Consider the following 16,698-nt stretch of genomic DNA (forward strand, 5'->3'; position numbering starts at 1 on the left):
TCTAGTATGGTTAACAGCACAATAAAGAAAGCCAGAACTGTAACAGATTATTTCCTGCCTTTTTTTACAGTATCATTGCTATAGGGTAAGATTCAAGCTCACTCAAAACGCATTCAGTTACATAGAATTGCATGGCCCTGACTAATTAGCTAGCACTGACCGGGGCTGAATTTGGGACCTTCTGTGTCAGTATAGTGCACCCATTCACCATCTTTACACAATAAACCATCAGGATAGCTGTTATTTCCAATTTTCTTTTTTGTTGCCTGTTGCAGCCAAGTTTCAGGTTTCTCTGAGTTCATTTATAATAATGTGGAGTGTAAATTAATAACTTCTTAGCAACTATAATAGTAACTGCTGCTAGAATCCTAACTATAGTTGGCATCACCAGTGATAGTAAGATTGTATTGTTTCAAGTTCCAATCTGCTTAGTTTCTGATTAGAGCAAGGAAAGGCCAAGTAAAGGATGAATATCTCCCAGCGTTGTGGAAAGAAAATTGGAGGAGACAGGCACAGTTGGGCAGTCAGTAACGCGCACACAGCGCCACACCACCACCACCCCCCACCACACACCCCCCCCCAACCCCGCAGCCCCACCCCCAGTCGCTAGATGGAGAGGACATTAGCACGTAAATCCCTTCTTACTAGATCGTTGATGAAGAAGGGGGTAAAGTTAGAGAGGGGAAGAACATAGCTGATATGCTCAGGAAAGATATACGCTGACTTATCGCATGAAGTATTGGAGGGTTGCCAACACCCAGTGCGTCATAGCAAAAGTCAATGCCTTCAGAAGAGTGGGATAAGATGAGAGAAAATTGAAATGAACATTTCACTAACACCCTGCCCATCTGCAACACTGCCTTGAAAACCCCCCAGAAATTTCCAAGCTGCGATCAAATTAAAATATTGTGTTTGTTGTTGATACATTTGATATTTTCTAATCCACTTCAGTTTTATTATGTGATTACAGGTACATGAGAGGGCACATACTGGGGATCGGCCATATAGATGTGAACATCCAAGTTGTGGAAAAGCTTTTGCTACAGGTAACTTTTGATGTAAATTCATTCTTTATTGTGTGGATATTGGATTTGTTTTATTGGGAAACTTAGCACAGATGGAGAGCATTTGGTCCAGCATACCACCATTGTTCACTCCACAATGCAGCTATCTACTGTATCATGCAAGTTGAGTGGTGAGTGGAAAAAGAACAGTCATCGAAGGTCAATGACCAATGCCAAAATGCCATTTTAAGAGCAAATGGAGTGTTAGGATATGGTATGGGGCAATTAACAGAAAACAAGAAATAATGATCCAATGACATCAGGCTATTTTTTGAATGTTGTTCCTTTATTCAAAAGCTATCAATATCCTTTAAAAGCACAGTGGTTAGCACTGCTGCTTCACAGCGCCAGAGAGCTGGGTTCAATTCCCGGCTTGGGTCACTGTCTGTATGGAGTTTGCACATTCTCCTCGAGTCTGTGTGTGTTTCTTCCGGGTGCTCCGGTTTCCTTTCACAGTCCAAAGATGAGCAGGTTAGGTTGATTAGCCATGCTAAAATTGCCCCTTAGTAAGGCATTAGCGGGTAAATACGTGGGAATATGGGGGTAGGGCCTGGGTGGGATTGTGGTCGATGCAGACTTGATGGGCCAAATGGCCTTTTTCTGCACTGTAGGGTTTCTATGATTCTAAAACTTTCAAAGAGGATGGATACACAGTTTAATGGGCCTTAGTCACCATAATAGAGTTGAGATTTTTTAATGTAAAAAGATGTGGAGATTTGATTCAAGTATTTAAAACAGTTACACTCAGAGCTGATCTGCTATTTCAGTAACATAGGTTGAGGCGAACCAGTACACCTGTTAAGATGTTAAGATAACTAAGCAGAGAACTAATTTACATGATAGAAGGCCCTTTTCCCACTTACTGTTCTGTCAAATATGTTGAAAGTATATGTATCAAATGTTGATTGATTTAGAAGGGAGCTGATGAGTTAAAATATTAATACATAAGAACGTAAACTTAAGAACGTAAGAATTAGCTTATGAACAGAGATTGAATAGACTGGGTCTGTACTCATTAGAGTTTAGAAGGCTGAGGGGGGATCTTATAGAGACTTACAAGATAATGAAGGGACTAGATAGGGTAGATGTAGAGAGATTCTTCCCGCTTAGAAAGGAAAGCAGAACTAGAGGGCACAGCCTCAAAATAGGGGGAGGTGCAGTTTAGAACAGAGTTAAGGAGGAACTTCTTCACTCAAAGGGTGGTGAATCTCTGGAATTCTCTGCCCATTGAAGCGGTGGAGGCAACCTCGTTGAATGTATTTAAGTCATGGGTAGATAGATTTCTGACAGACAAGGGAATTAAGGGTTATGGGGAGAAAGCAAGAAAGTGGAACTGATCCACTTCAGATCAGCCATGATCTTATTGAATGGCGGGGCAGGCTCGAAGGACTAATGGCCTACTCCTGCTCCTATTTCTTACATTCTTATGCGGCTTTGAGCTAAAAGCTATGAGCTGTGGCAGGTGGCAGTTGCTGTCTTCCTCTGGCGCACTGCCCCCTTCCTTTTATACCTGTGATGACATATCACTATCCCCCACAATAGGATTGCTCCTTGGTATCTAAGTGTCTGATTCAAATCTGGCTGATTTCAAAAATTCACTGAGCCATTAGGAATGCAGAGGCTGACAGCACCTCAAGCCTGTCTTCCCTATTTGTATTTCCCATTCCCTAATAAAAATAAAGTTCCTCACTCATATCAAGTCACTTCAGTTGAATCATTTCTCCCCAATGAAGACATGTCATTTCTTCTTGCATGCAGAGATATCATTAGCTAAGATTTAGTAAGACAACTACCCACTTGTCATCTTCATAGCTAATTTGGGCTGAAGTAGATATTGATCCATTGACTGGCAAGCTAAGAAAAGTTTGCACACTACTGGGGCATATTTCTATAACTTTACAACTGCCCCAGGTGAGATCAAATAACTTGTTACTGATTAGGGCAGTTTACTTTTTCCTTTCCTAAGTTTTATAGAAAATAATTAATTCCTTATTATTGCTGCTGCTTCCCATTGTATTTTAAAAGTTAAATAAACATTTGCATTTATTGCAATATCTTAACATTAAAACAATGAATGAACAAATAATTATGTAGGACCAGTAACATCCAGGATGTTCAAAAGTGCTTTTAAGCTAATTAGTTACTTGAAAGTATAGTCACTGTTAGGGAGATCAGTATAGCACATAGCAAGGCTCCAAAACTGTAATGGCAAAGTTAATTCATATTTTATCTGTTTTGTTGCTATTGTTTGAGAGAGAATCCAGTATTTAGATAGCATTTTTACTTAGGAAAATGTCTCAAGCTACTTCACAATAGTGTTATCAAACAAAATTTGAGCCACATGAGATGTTGGGGCAGATAACCAAAAGTTTGATCGAAGAGGTGGGTTTAAACAAGCATCTTAAAGAAGATAGAGATATTGATGTGGAGAGCTTTAAGGAAGGAATCCCAGAGCTAAGGGGAGGAATAAATAATGGAAATGGACACATTAGCATGGTCAGCAGCTATCTGAGCGAGTTGGAGGTTACAAAGGTTGGGAGGGGTATGGGCTGGTGAAGGAAGTATTCAGGGGTAGGGGGGATGGAGTAGAGAATTTTAAGATGCCTGTGCTGTTATACTCAGTGAATTACTTTTGAACTGCATTGACTGATGTGAGAATAGGATTGTCTGGGCACAAAGCTGCTAATACCAATGCTGCTGCATAGCTACTTGATGATGCAGAAATTATCTTACCAGTTTTTATTCTGTCCCCATCTCTGGTGTTCTTATTGAATACTTGGCTATCCCAAAGTTCTCCATCTAGTGGCTGATTGAAAGCTGGGAAATACTTATCCATTAAAAGACATATACTCTTCAAAAAATGAAATCTCATTGTGGCAGCAATAGACCAAATGCAAAGGGGCTTGGTGGCATGGTGATAGTGCTGCTGAAATAGTAATCCATAGACCCAGGCTGATGATCTGGGACATGAATTCAAATCCCACCAAAGCTGGTGAAATTTGAATTCAGTTAATAAACCTGGAATTATGTAAGACTAGTTTCAGTAATGGTGACCATGAAACTATCATCGATTATCATAATAACCCATCATTCACTAATATGGGCAGCACAGTGATTGCCTTACAGCACCAGGGACCTGGGTTCACTTCCAGCCTCAAGTGACTGTGTGGAGTTTGCACATTCTCCCCGTGTCTGCGTGAGTTTCTCAGGGTGCTCCTGTATCCTCCCATGCTCCAAAGATATGCAGATTAGGTGGATGGGCCATGCTAAATTGCTCCTCAGTGTCAAAAGGATTAGCAGGGTAAATACGTGAAGTTATGGGGATAAGGTCTGGGTAGGATTGTTGTCGGTGCAGGCTTGATGGCCTCCTTCTGTACTATCGGGATTCTATAATTCCAATGCCCTTTAGGGAGGGAAATCTTCCATCCTGACCTGGTCTGGCCTACATGTGACTCCAAACCCACAGCAATATGGTTGACTCTTAACTGCCTTCTGAAATGGCCCAAAAAGCCATTCAGTTCAAGGGCAATTTGGGAAGGGCAACAAATGCTGATCTAGCCAGCAATGCCCAGGTCCATGAAAGGAGCAGCTGATAAATTATGTTTAAACTTCTAAATTGTAAGCTGCGTTTTGCTGCAAATTTCTAGGCCCCCAAGAGCTTTGTGTTCATGTCCTGTGGGCTTCCAGTGCCCAGTGTTTGCTCTAAATTCTCTTTGTACTAGGCTGTTTACAAACTGCTCTGAATACTACTTTTTTGTCCATGGGCTGCCTTCATTTTGAAAGTGTGACAGTTCAGAAAAAATAGTGAGCCACCTGTTTATTTTGTGTGGCACATCCAGATTGCTGTGTGGCCACTCGTGGATGCAATGTTAGATGTTGCTGTCTTCCCAATGGCCCTATTCTCCCTCTCCTCAAAAGCCCCTATCCCATGTCACCTCTACTTGGTTCCATTACACTTCTACCGTTTCCCACTTCAATCCACCTCTCTTCCTAGTTCCATTCTCATTCTTCTCTAATCCTATCCTAGCTCTTCCTCTTAATTCTACCTCACCTTTTGTCTCCCCTTCTGCGATGATATGTAATAGTTAAAGCCTGCTGATATAGGTGTTTGTTTAAACACACAGATTTCAAAATGTCATCAATGAGTCACCGCAACAGCAGCATAAAAAACCTATATTATGATCTGGTGTCAGGAGTGAAATTTGGTGAGAGTAACTAGGTCATTGATGGTGGTGATTAATGATAAGAAAGGTAACAACTAAAGGTAGGAATGCAGAACAATATTCCAAGGTATGAAACACTGAAGCTTAACTAGAGAATGTGCACTGAAGAAGTGACATTGCCTGTATAATGTAGTCAGGAGAGCATGGGTAGTTACGAGATGAGTGAGCAATATAGAGACATTACAAGACCTTGGGCTAAGAATTGACAAGAAGGATGAGCAAAACACAGAAGAGTAACTGTACTTGAATTTTAGAATAGGTGACATTCACAAGAGGCTCAAAGTATCATAGAATTCCCACAGTGCAGAGGGAGGCCATTTAGCCCATCAAGCTTGCACTGATAACAATCCCACCCAAAGCGCTATCCCTGTAACCCATGTACTTACCCTGCTTATCCCCCTGACACTAAGAGGCAATTTTGCATAGCCTATCAACCTAACCCTCGCATCTTTTGGAGTATGGGAGGAAACTGGAGCACCTGAAGAAACCCACACAGACACAGATAGAATGTGCAAACTCCATACAGATAGTTACCTGAGGCTGGAATTGAACTGGGTCCCTGGCGCTGTGAGGCAGCAATGTTAACCACTGTGCCACCATGCCTAGACTCAGTGAAACTTAAAGGCAGCCACAAAAAACAACTAAAACAAAAAGGCAGGTACAGAAGAAAAAGCTATTTTTAAAAAACTCATAAAATTGCCCAGCAGAGTTAAATGTTTAAGGAAGAACATAGGGTATTAAAAAACTGCAGAGTTAGCAAGAAGAGTAGTGGCGTTTTGGAAAAAAAAGTAAAAAAGATTGCTGCGACGTTCAGAAAGCAGACACAGAATGGCTGTTGCTTTAAAGTTAAACCAAAATCCAAAGCAAGAGCAAACAAGCTGCAGAGTTGAAACCTTGTGGCTTTCAAAATAACTACACCGCTCTGCCTCCTGAAGTGCAGGAAGGTCAATGGTGTGAAGAAACCTATAGTTCGCACTTTTAAAAGGAAGTGCTCCTCCTGAAATTCCCACAGCACAGGACAATAAATCAAACAGAAGAAAGATTTTATGTTTAGAAATATATGCATTAAGTATTAAAAGGGTTTTAAAGAGCAGCTACAGTCACAGATTTCCTGCAAAAGCATGGGGAAAATAGGTATAGTCGGCAGTTGCTGACAACTGAATGGAAAAAACACAGTTGCAGTCTAAAAAAGCTTTACCCCCAAATGGTGGGCAACCCATGACCCAAATGAGAACAACAGAGGACCCCAAATGGAGGGCAACGAGAGACTTACAAAATGGAAACACGTCAACACTTCATCAGATACAGACCTGGCCAATTGTGAAGCCAAAAGAAAGGGCGAAAAAGTTCTGCTGTAGGCAGAAAAAGAAACGCCTGAAATAGGATTGGAAAATCCGAAACTGAAGTACAAGGTCCAAGAAGAAGAAAAGCACTGGATGTTTCCAGTGTATGGAAAACCATTGAACTGTATGACAAGATTCATACATTTGCAAATGGTTTTGAAGCTTAATGGCAGAAGGAATTAAAGCTCTAAAGAAAACATTAAAACAGCAAGATGGAATGTCTGACAACAAACTTTGGGAAAAAAGATCCAAAAATTTACAAAGTGGAGTTACAAAGAGGAAGAAATTAATGAAGACAGTGGAAAATAAACTGAACTCCATGACAAAGCAACTAGAAAATAAGAACAGGTCCAATGACAAATTGAATCACGAAAGGAAGAGCTTTACAAAATAAATTAAGCGAAATAGTGCTTATAAAACTTGAGATAGATTTAGTCTCACCAGTGCAGGTATTGTCCCCTTCCAAGCTGCATGTGTGAATGACTGTGCAGCAACTTTAAAAGTACCCTGCAGGCCGCTCGTGAGTTATAGAATCATAGAGTCCCAACTGTGCAGAAGGGGGCCATTTAGCCCATTGAATCTGCACCAACTCTGCGACAGAACATCTTACCCAGGCCCACACATGTACCCCATTAACCCCCACCCCTTCACACCTCAAGACACTAAGAGGCAATTTAGCATGCTCCATCTACCTGACCTGCATATCTTTGAACTGTGGGAGGAAACTGGAGCACCCAGAGAAAACCCATGGAGAACGTGCAAATTCCACTCGAACAGTCACCCAAGACTGGAATCGAACCTGGGCTTCTGGCATTGAGAGGGTGCAGTGCTAACCACTGTGGCACTGATTTGTCCCATTAAGCCACTGTGCGTGTGTATTTAAAGAAAAATTAATGGTGCTGTGAAAGACAAAAACAAAATTTAGAGGGTCATTAGTGTACAGTTGATTATAATTTCTGCTTTACTGATTTGACTATGTCATTCAATATTCTGTCAACTGAGTTGATTGCTACTTTGCAACATGTTTAGTGTTTGCAGAATTTAACATGAATCCCCAGTTTTATGATTTGAATAGACTAACAAAAATCCATCTTATATTCAAAATGCAGGCAGACCACTGTGAACAAGTTACAGAAAATAGTATCTATTGAAACATTCATTCAAAAATATAATGCGCATCAGTTACATTCCTTTCCATTTATTCTGTAAGATTCCTCCACTGTAGCGATAGCATCCTATGTCAATAAGTATGAAGAAATTGCTTTGCTGAGGTTTTTGTTAGTGTCACATCTGCAATCCAATTAAAAATCTCTTTGCAAGCTTTCATGACTGTTCAAAGTTCTATTTTCTTCTTTTCAATGCTTGTGTTGTATTTTCAGGATATGGATTAAAAAGCCATACAAGAACTCATACAGGAGAAAAGCCATACAGATGCCCAGAAGAAAGTTGTGATAAAGCATTTAAAACCTCAGGAGATCTACAGAAACACATCCGAACTCACACAGGTAAAACAGGATGTAAATTTATATTGTCATTCTATCACTATTGCTGGCTCATAATCTTGGAATGCCTTACTTAACAGTGCTGTGGGTGTACACCACATGGACTGCAATGAGTCACCACTACCTTCTTGAGGGCAGTTATGGATGGGCAATGAAAATGCTGGCCAAACCATCAATGTCCATGTCCTGTGAAAGATTTAAAACAAAATGTAATGTGGTTGAGGAAATGGATTTTTCATTTTGTTTAATCATGTCAAAGCACCATCTCGTATTTGCATCTGCGTGCATATCCTTGATTAAAAGTGCAAAATTGATGTAGCTTACTTGATTACCAGTTTTTTTTAAGTGAACCTTTCAGAGAAATACATAAGTCTTCAGTAAAAATATTAATGCTTGCACTTGTATAGTGATTTTCTGTCATGAAAACTTAAGGCACAAAGCTGCAACCTGAAGTTCTATGATACAATAGAATGTATTTTGAATGTATCTGGGGATTTATCCACTCTTAAGCTCACTAAATTGCTAACACCTTTCTCAATGATAATCTGTTCAATCATATCACATATCTCCTTCCTGCTTTCTATACCCACATTATTCTTCTCCATCGAAAACACATGCAAAATATTTATTTAATACCCCCCCCCCCCCCCCCCCCCGCCCCTTTACATCTTTTGGCTCCACACAGAGGTTGTCACTTTGATCCCTAATGGACCTTACTCTTTTCCTGGTTACCCCTTTGCCCTTAATATTCTTATAAAACACCTTGGATTTTCCTTTATTTTGCCCCTCAGTGTTTTTTCATGACCCCTCTTCGCCCTCCTAGGACCTGATTCTCCCATCGCGGCCCACAAATTTTCTGGCGGGTCCGGTTGGGAGAATCGCGTCGTCAGTCCTTTTCTGGGATTTGCGCATGCGCTGGGAACGCATGTGCATCTCCCAGAGCTGGAGAACAGTTGCAGTCCAGACCACGCTGGAAACTGGTGGGAAGACAGGTAAGAGATTTGGATCTTTTTTTAAATGTAATTTAAATATGTTTTGCACGTGATCATCGGGAAGTTGCCGGGCCTGATTGGATCTCCCACACCGCCAGGAGTACTTCATTCCAGAGGGGTTTAGAGTAGTTCCCCACATTCAGGGAATTAGCGGGAGACCTCGCTGGAATGAAGGGGGTCAGTTGAGTTCCCCCCCCTCCCCAGGGGTCAGGTGGTGAGGGGTGGGGAGGTCATGCACCCTGAGCATGGGCACACTGAGTGCCAACCTGTGCCCCTGGCACTGCCCAAGGGGTAGAGTGCCCATGCCCAGGGGTCACCTTGGCACTGGCCACCAGGCATCAGGCAGTGCCATGGGGGTGGGGCCTATTGTGGGTGGGAACGAGCAGTGATTTGGGGGGGGGGGAGCTCCCACTGCCACTCTGCATCGGGATTGATCTGGGATGGAAGGAGGCCAGTGATCGGGGAAGGCTTGTTGGGGGGTTTCAGCCAGAGTAATGGGGGTGGGAGGATTGCCACTGCTGGAGGGGGTTGGGGGTTTGGGGGCCAGGGCTGGCCTGGAAATTGTCGTGGGGGCCATGATTGGGCTGTGGGGGGAGCTAGAGGGGCAACATTGCAGGTGTCCCAGGCTAGCCAACAATCAGGGAGTGTGACAGATTGGACTATTGTGCGTGAGCAGAGTTCTGGAGTTGTCAGACTCCGGCATGAATAGGCTCCTCCCCTTCCCCCTGGGATTTTTAATGATATTCCCGATTGTGACCTCTGCAGTGCGCAGACAACGGAGATGCAAGTATGAAGTTGCACTGAAAAAAACAGTCATGGTGTAGAACAGTTTTCCCACCAATTCAGTACTTCTGGGAGAATCATAACCCCCCCCACTAATTTCTATTTAAGTAACCCCCCCTGCACCTGGTGTACTCCACTAGAACATCCACTGTTTTGAGCCCCTTGAATCTGCCATAAGCATCCCTTTTTCCCCTATCCCTGTATGTCCCTTGACACAGTAAGAAGTCTCACAACACCAGGTTAAAGTCCAACAGGTTCCTCTGGTAGCAAGCTCCACTAGCTTTTGGAGCACTGCTCCTTCGGGTGAGTGGGAGTTCTGTTCACAAACAGGGCATATAAAGTCACAAACTCAGTTTACAGAATAATGATTGGAATGCGAGTCTTTACATCTAATGAAGTCTTAAAGATACTTGATTAGCTGTAAAAACTCACATTCCAATCATTATTCTGTAAATTGAGTTTGTGTCTTTATACGCTCTGATGAAGGAACAGCGCTCTGAAAGCTAATGGTGTTTGCTAACAGATAAACCTGTTGGACTTTAACCTGGTGTTGCGAGACTTCTTACAGTGTTTACCCCAGCCCAACATCAGCATCTCGACATCATGTCTCTTGACATCCAGGGTTCTCTGGACTTGTTGGTCCCGCCCTATAGCTTTATGGAAAAATGTTGGCTTTGTACTCTCCCTCTTTCTTTTTGAATGACTCCCACTACTTTGACGTGGATCTTCCCACAAGTAACTGCTTCTAGCCCACTTTGGCCAGATCCTATCTTATCCTATTAAAATCGGCCTTCCCTCAAGTCAGAAACCTTATTTGTAGACCATCTTTGTCCTTTTCCGCAATTACCTTAAATCTTACCAAGTTAACGTTGCTATCACTGAAATGCTCCCCAACTGACACCTTTATAACCTCCCCAGCTTTATTCCCTAAAGGTAGATCAAGTACTGCCCCCTCTTTTGTAGGACTTCTTATGTACTGGCTCAAAAAGCTCCCCTGGGTGCAGTTTAAAAATTCTTGAAGAGCCATGTATTCAGAAGAAACCTAGGAGAATGGAAGGAAAATAAGGGGGAGAAAACAAGTGTTTCTGGGTGAGGGGTGAGTACAAAACAAGTGAAAGCTGAAGTGACAGGCTTGGTTCAGTGTGACAGCAGGGAATGTTTCTGCCTGTACCTGACCTATCCCTGTTTGAAAACATTCCAGTATTCAATTACTGTTTTGCTTACCAATTCTTGATTACAATCTACTTGGTCAAGATCCCATTTCAAGTCGTTGAAATTAGGTCTCCTCCAGTTGGGCAGCTTTATGCTTGATCACTCCTCACTGATTTCCATGATATTATGATCACTTTACCTCAACAGCTCTCCTGCTGAAACATGTTCCACTTGTCCTATTTCATTCCCAGATCTATGTCCAGCATTGCTTCTTCATTGGCCTAGAAACAGAAATGAAAGTTCAACAGAATTCATCTTTCCGGAAATTCCTCCTCCACACTTTTCGCCCAGTACACTGTTGCTCTCCCAGACAATTATTAGGATTACTAAAGATGCCTATTTTCGCTGCTCTGTGTTCGTGCACCTTTCTATAATTTGCCTGCAAATTTGCTCTTCTGTTTTGTCTTTGATGCTGTTCTTGATTGTGCTTTTTTATGAGGTGCCAAATTTGTACATTGCCTTTTGATAACTTTATCAATAGCCATAAAGTATTAAGAATTTGGGAGAACCTGAGTTTAGCACAGACTGTTCGCTTTCAAGATTTTCAACAAAAGTTTATTACTATAATTAACCAACTCTGGCCGAATCACAAAGTTGCATAGTTACCTGACTTCATACCAACAAACCCAGAATTGCATGCAGGGTTTGGATTTGGCAGAGTTAGTACAGACCTTTTAACATAGAACATAAGAAATAGGAGCTGGAGTAGGCCATCTAGCCCTTCGAGCCTGCCCCACCATTCAATAAGATCATGGCTGATCTGAAAGTGGTTCAGTTCCACTTACCTGCCTGCTCCCCATAACCCTTAATTCCCTTATTGATCAGAAATCTATCTACCTGTGACTTAAACATATTCAACGAGGTAGCTTCCAACGCTTCAATGGGCAGAGAATTCCAGAGATTCACTACCCTCTGAGAGAAGAAGCTCCTCCTCAACTCTGTACTAAACTGACCCCCCCCCCTTTATTTTGAGGCTGTGTCCTCTAGTTCTTGTTTCCTTTCTAAGTGGAAAGAATCTCTCTGTCTCTACCCTATCTAGCCCCTTCATTATCTTATATGTCTTTATACTATCACCTCTCAGCCTTCTAAACTCCAGCGAATACAGGCCCAGTCTACTCAATCTCTCCTCATAAGCTAACCCCCTCATCTCCGGTATCAACCTGGTGAACCTTCTCTGCACTCCCTCCAAGGCCAATATATCCTTATGCAAATAAGGGGACCAAAGTTGCACACAGTACTTTAGTTGCAGTCTCACCAGTACCTTGTACAATTGCAGCAAGACCTCCCTGCTTTTATACTTCATCTCCCTCACGATAAAGGCCAACATTCCATTTGCCTTCTTGATCACCTGATGCACCTGCAGACTGAGTTATTGCAATTCATGCAAAAGGACCCCCAGGTTCCTCTGCACAGTAGCATGTTGTAATTTTTCACCATTTAAATAATAGTTCATTTTACTATTATTCCTTCCAAAGTGGATAACTTCACACTTGCCAACGTTATACTCCATCTGCCAGATCCTCACCCACTCACTCAGCCTATCCAAATCTCTGTGCAGACTTTCCGCGTCCTCCACGCAATTCGCTTTCCCATTCATCTTTGTGTCATCAGCAAACTTTGTTACCCTACACTTGGTCCCCTCCTCCAGGTCGTCTATGTATATGGTAAACAGTTGAGGCCCCAGCACCGATCCCTGCGTTATGCCACTAGTCACCAACTGCCAACCCAGAAAAGCACCCATTTATTCCAACTCTCTGCTTCCTGTTAGATAACCAATCCTCAATCCACGCTAACACTTTACTCCCAACTCCGTGTACCTTAATCTTCTGCAGCAACCTTTTGTGAGGCACCTTATCGAACGCCTTCTGGAAATCTAAAAACACCACATCCACCGGTTCCCCTCTGTCAGCCGCACTCATTACAACTTCATAAGAATCCAGTAAATTTGTCAAACATGACTTTCCCTTCATGAATCTATGCTGCGTCTGTTTGATTGAACCATTCTTTTCCAGGTGTCCTGCTATTTCTTCTTTAATGATGGATTCCAGCATTTTCCCAACTACGGACGTTAAGCTAACCGGCCTGTAGTTACCCTCTAGCATAATTTAACCACCAGCATAATTTACCAGTTTTGAAATTTATGGATAGTTTGTGACCTTTGAAGACAGTTGCTTATTTTGCCCATCTCACGTCTTTCAACAATTTTCTTTGCCCATGGAATTAACACCTTGTTGGGAAATTAGGAATCACACCATGCCCTGGCACATGGCCCCAAGGGAGGTGGGACCTTAAAGTGTAGGCTTTCTCCTTTGTGTAGCTTACAGCCAATCAGGCACAGACATGCATTGCAAACTTGCCCACAATTGAAAAGTCAATCACTATTCGCAGCCAGGCACAGAGTTATCTGATTTGCTGCAGCTCTCGATTTTGCACAGGTGCTACGGAAACATTCACACATTTGATGCTGAAGTATCTATGTTGCAAATGGCCAAGCGTATACACAGTGAAAAGAGTTGGTATGGAATCAGGGGGACACCCGGTGGTGACTGATGGGGCACTGTAGCAGTTGGTGGCAAGGTTTTGGAAGTTCAAATCAGAGAAAGCACGAGCGTGAATAGCTGTCATGTGGGCGCAGCTGGAATTAGAGGTGCGCAGCTGGAATTAGAGGTGCACACCTGTAAATCCTAACCTCTGGTGGCAGGAAACAGGTTCACAGGTGTTTAACTCCTTCTGCCTCATATTCCTCCTTTACCCTCATCCCCCTCCTTCACCCCCCAATCATCCTCGCCTTCATTCCCCCATCCTGCAGTAGGAAAACACTGATTGTGTGAGAAAGAGTATGACTGTGTGTGTGGGAGACCTGTTTGTATGCAGGCTGCTTCAGCAGTGAACCCATCTTGATAAGAGCTATGACTTGGAGCGTTGCCCCTGGCATTGTAATACATGTGGCCACTGACACAGTCAGAGTTGGATGTAGCATGCAGGTAGGTGTGCACCACCAGCTCACTGGGAGAGAGAAGCACATTCTGTAGATAAATCCCTCACCCTACCACTGAGATAAGGCAAAGTCAGTTCACTTTATGTCTGGATTTTTCAGAAAGGATAATGTATTCTGCTTTTCAATTAATGTCTTAATTTGTGTTGTCCGAGCAGGAGCAAGTCAAGGCAATGGCCTCTATTTTAAAATCACAGCACCAGAGCTGCGACCTCTTTAGGCAACCCAATCTAATAAATATTTTAGAAGGATCAAGACTTAGAACATGTAAAGCCAAATTCTCCAAGAATATAGACCCCAGATGTTTTCGTCAGTTACTTCATTTATCCTATTTGAAACGTAACTACAATACCTAAAATTAACAACGATGATAATTGGTTAGAAATTAGGGTGTGTTACCTTATTCAGTGGATAATATGGGAGGGAAAAAATAGATCAGGATGCAGGCATGAATTTCTTCCTTGCTCAATATGTTGGGAAGTAATGGATTCAATCAACAGCAGTACTTCAAAGATGATATCCAATTTCCATTCGAAAACTATATAAATTCACAGCACAAAAGGAAGCTACTTGGCCCATCATGGTAGCTGCACAATTTTCAGAAAGAACCATCCATATTGTTAGATTTCCCATACTTCTCTGTATTTTTAAAAAAATTCAGATATGAAATGACGCTAGATTCCATTCCTACCACTGTTTATAGTGAGAATGTCATGTCCTAACACCCCCTCAATTCATATCAGTAGTCATTGTAGCATCATATTTCATTTGATTGCCGTAGTTATTGCTGCAGACAATTAGCTGTACCCGCTGTAGGAATGGAAAGGTTTCAAAAATGGAGATGGGGTGTGCTAGTTGATGGGAATAAGGTATAGAAAAGAAAAATTAATGTAATTTACATAAATAGTCAGAAAGTAGCCTCAAAAATATTTAACAAAGTACAAAACATTGGCTGGATTGCATGCCTCAGTATCGGATGCATCTGATGGTAACTAAAGCCACAATTGAATGCAAAAATTGGGTAGGGGAATAAAATAATTGATCAGATAACATTCCACTGAAAAAGCTTTATAAGTTCTGTCAGTGATCAAAAAGCCATATAGATCCTTTGAAAGATCTACCAAAGTGGTTCGGATTGAAGAGTACATTATGGTTGAAATGTAAATACATATGTTTTGTATTCATTTTCACAGTTGAAGATATTGCAGCAATAGGTACAAATGTTTTAGAACATAGAACACTACAGCACAAACAGGCCCTTCGGCCCACGAGTTGCGCCAATCACATCAACACCTACCAATCCATAGACCTATCTATAACCCCCAATCCCATTAAATCCCATATACTCATCCAGAAGTCTTTTAAAAGACCCCAGCGAGTTCGCCTCCACCACCACTGACGGCAGCCGATTCCATTCACTCACCACCCTCTGAGTGAAAAACTTACCCCTAACATCACTTCTGTACTTGCCTCCCCGCACCTTAAATCTGGGTCCTCTCGTAGCGACCATTTCAACCCGGGGAAATAGCCTCTGAGAATCCACCCTATCTATTCCTCTCAACATTTTATAAACCTCTATCAGGTCGCCTCTCAACCTTCGTCTCTCCAGGTAGAAGAGTCCCAGCTCCCTCAACCTATCTTCATAAGGCATGCCTCCCAATCCAGGCAACATCCTTGTAAATCTCCTCTGTACCCTTTCAATAGCTTCTACGTCCTTCCTATAGTGAGGCGACCAGAACTGCGCACAGTACTCCAAGTGAGGCCTGACAAGGGTCTTATAAAGTTGCAGCATTACCTCCCGATTCCTAAACTCAATCCCTCGATTAATGAAGGCCAGTACACCATACGCCTTCTTGACCACATTCTCCACCTGCGAGGCCGATTTAAGAGTCCTGTGGACCCGGACCCCAAGATCCTTCTGCTCTTCAACACTGCTAAGACTCCTGCCCTTGATAGTGTACTCGTTCATCCCGTTGGTCCTGCCAAAATGGACCACTACACATTTATCCGCGTTGAAGTCCATCTGCCACTTCTCCGCCCAGTCCTGCATCCTATTTATGTCCTGCTGCAACTTCTGACATCCTTCCAGACCATCCACAACACCACCGACCTTCGTGTCATCGGCGAACTTACTAACCCATCCCTCCACTTCCTCATCTAGGTCATTTATGAAAATGATAAACAGCAAGGGTCCTAGAACAGATCCCTGGGGCACTCCACTGGTGACTGACCTCCATGCAGAAAAAGACCCATCCACAACCACTCTCTGCCTTCTGCAGGCAAGCCAGTTCTGGATCCACAAGGCCAAGTGGATCCCATGCCCTCTCACCTTCTCAAGAAGTCTTGCACGGGGGACCTTATCAAACGCCTTGCTGAAGATTTAGATATTGACTCCTCAAATGGAAATGCTTTAGATATTGACTCCTCAAATGGAAATGCAGAATTTGCTTTAGTTTGGTTTTAAGCACTGAAAATTGATCAGGTTGTTGGACAAGATAATTTGTAACCTTAAATACTGTTTTAAAAAAAAGGAGGTACTATAAAGCTGTTTATTTAGTTGACTAATAGTTCTTTAAGATCTGGA

At 42.4% G+C, this 16,698-nt stretch overlaps 1 protein-coding gene and 1 long non-coding RNA gene across 5 annotated transcripts in view; one reads left to right on the plus strand and one right to left on the minus strand.

Annotated features, from left to right (window-relative positions):
• The window catches only part of LOC145343823 (zinc finger protein 143-like), a 75,898-nt gene that overhangs the window by 38,381 nt on the left and 20,819 nt on the right, over positions 1–16,698 (plus strand). For all 4 annotated transcript variants that reach the window (XR_013886803.1, XR_013886804.1, XM_080190215.1 and 1 more), the window contains exons 9-10: positions 971–1,046; positions 8,010–8,135. Coding sequence is in view for 2 of the 4 variants with exons in the window: in XM_080190215.1 (XP_080046341.1) it covers positions 971–1,046; positions 8,010–8,135 (202 nt within the window). In the remaining 2 variants the exon portion in view is untranslated. The remainder of the gene's footprint in view (positions 1–970; positions 1,047–8,009; positions 8,136–16,698) is intronic.
• The window catches only part of LOC145343825 (uncharacterized), a 78,159-nt gene that overhangs the window by 35,209 nt on the left and 26,252 nt on the right, over positions 1–16,698 (minus strand). The window contains exon 3 of the long non-coding RNA XR_013886805.1: positions 11,132–11,340. This is a non-coding gene — a long non-coding RNA (uncharacterized LOC145343825). The remainder of the gene's footprint in view (positions 1–11,131; positions 11,341–16,698) is intronic.

Source organism: Carcharhinus amblyrhynchos, chromosome 6 (genome assembly GCF_965287045.1).
Source record: "Carcharhinus amblyrhynchos chromosome 6, sCarAmb.v2.hapA, whole genome shotgun sequence".
Lineage (NCBI taxonomy): Eukaryota > Metazoa > Chordata > Chondrichthyes > Carcharhiniformes > Carcharhinidae > Carcharhinus > Carcharhinus amblyrhynchos.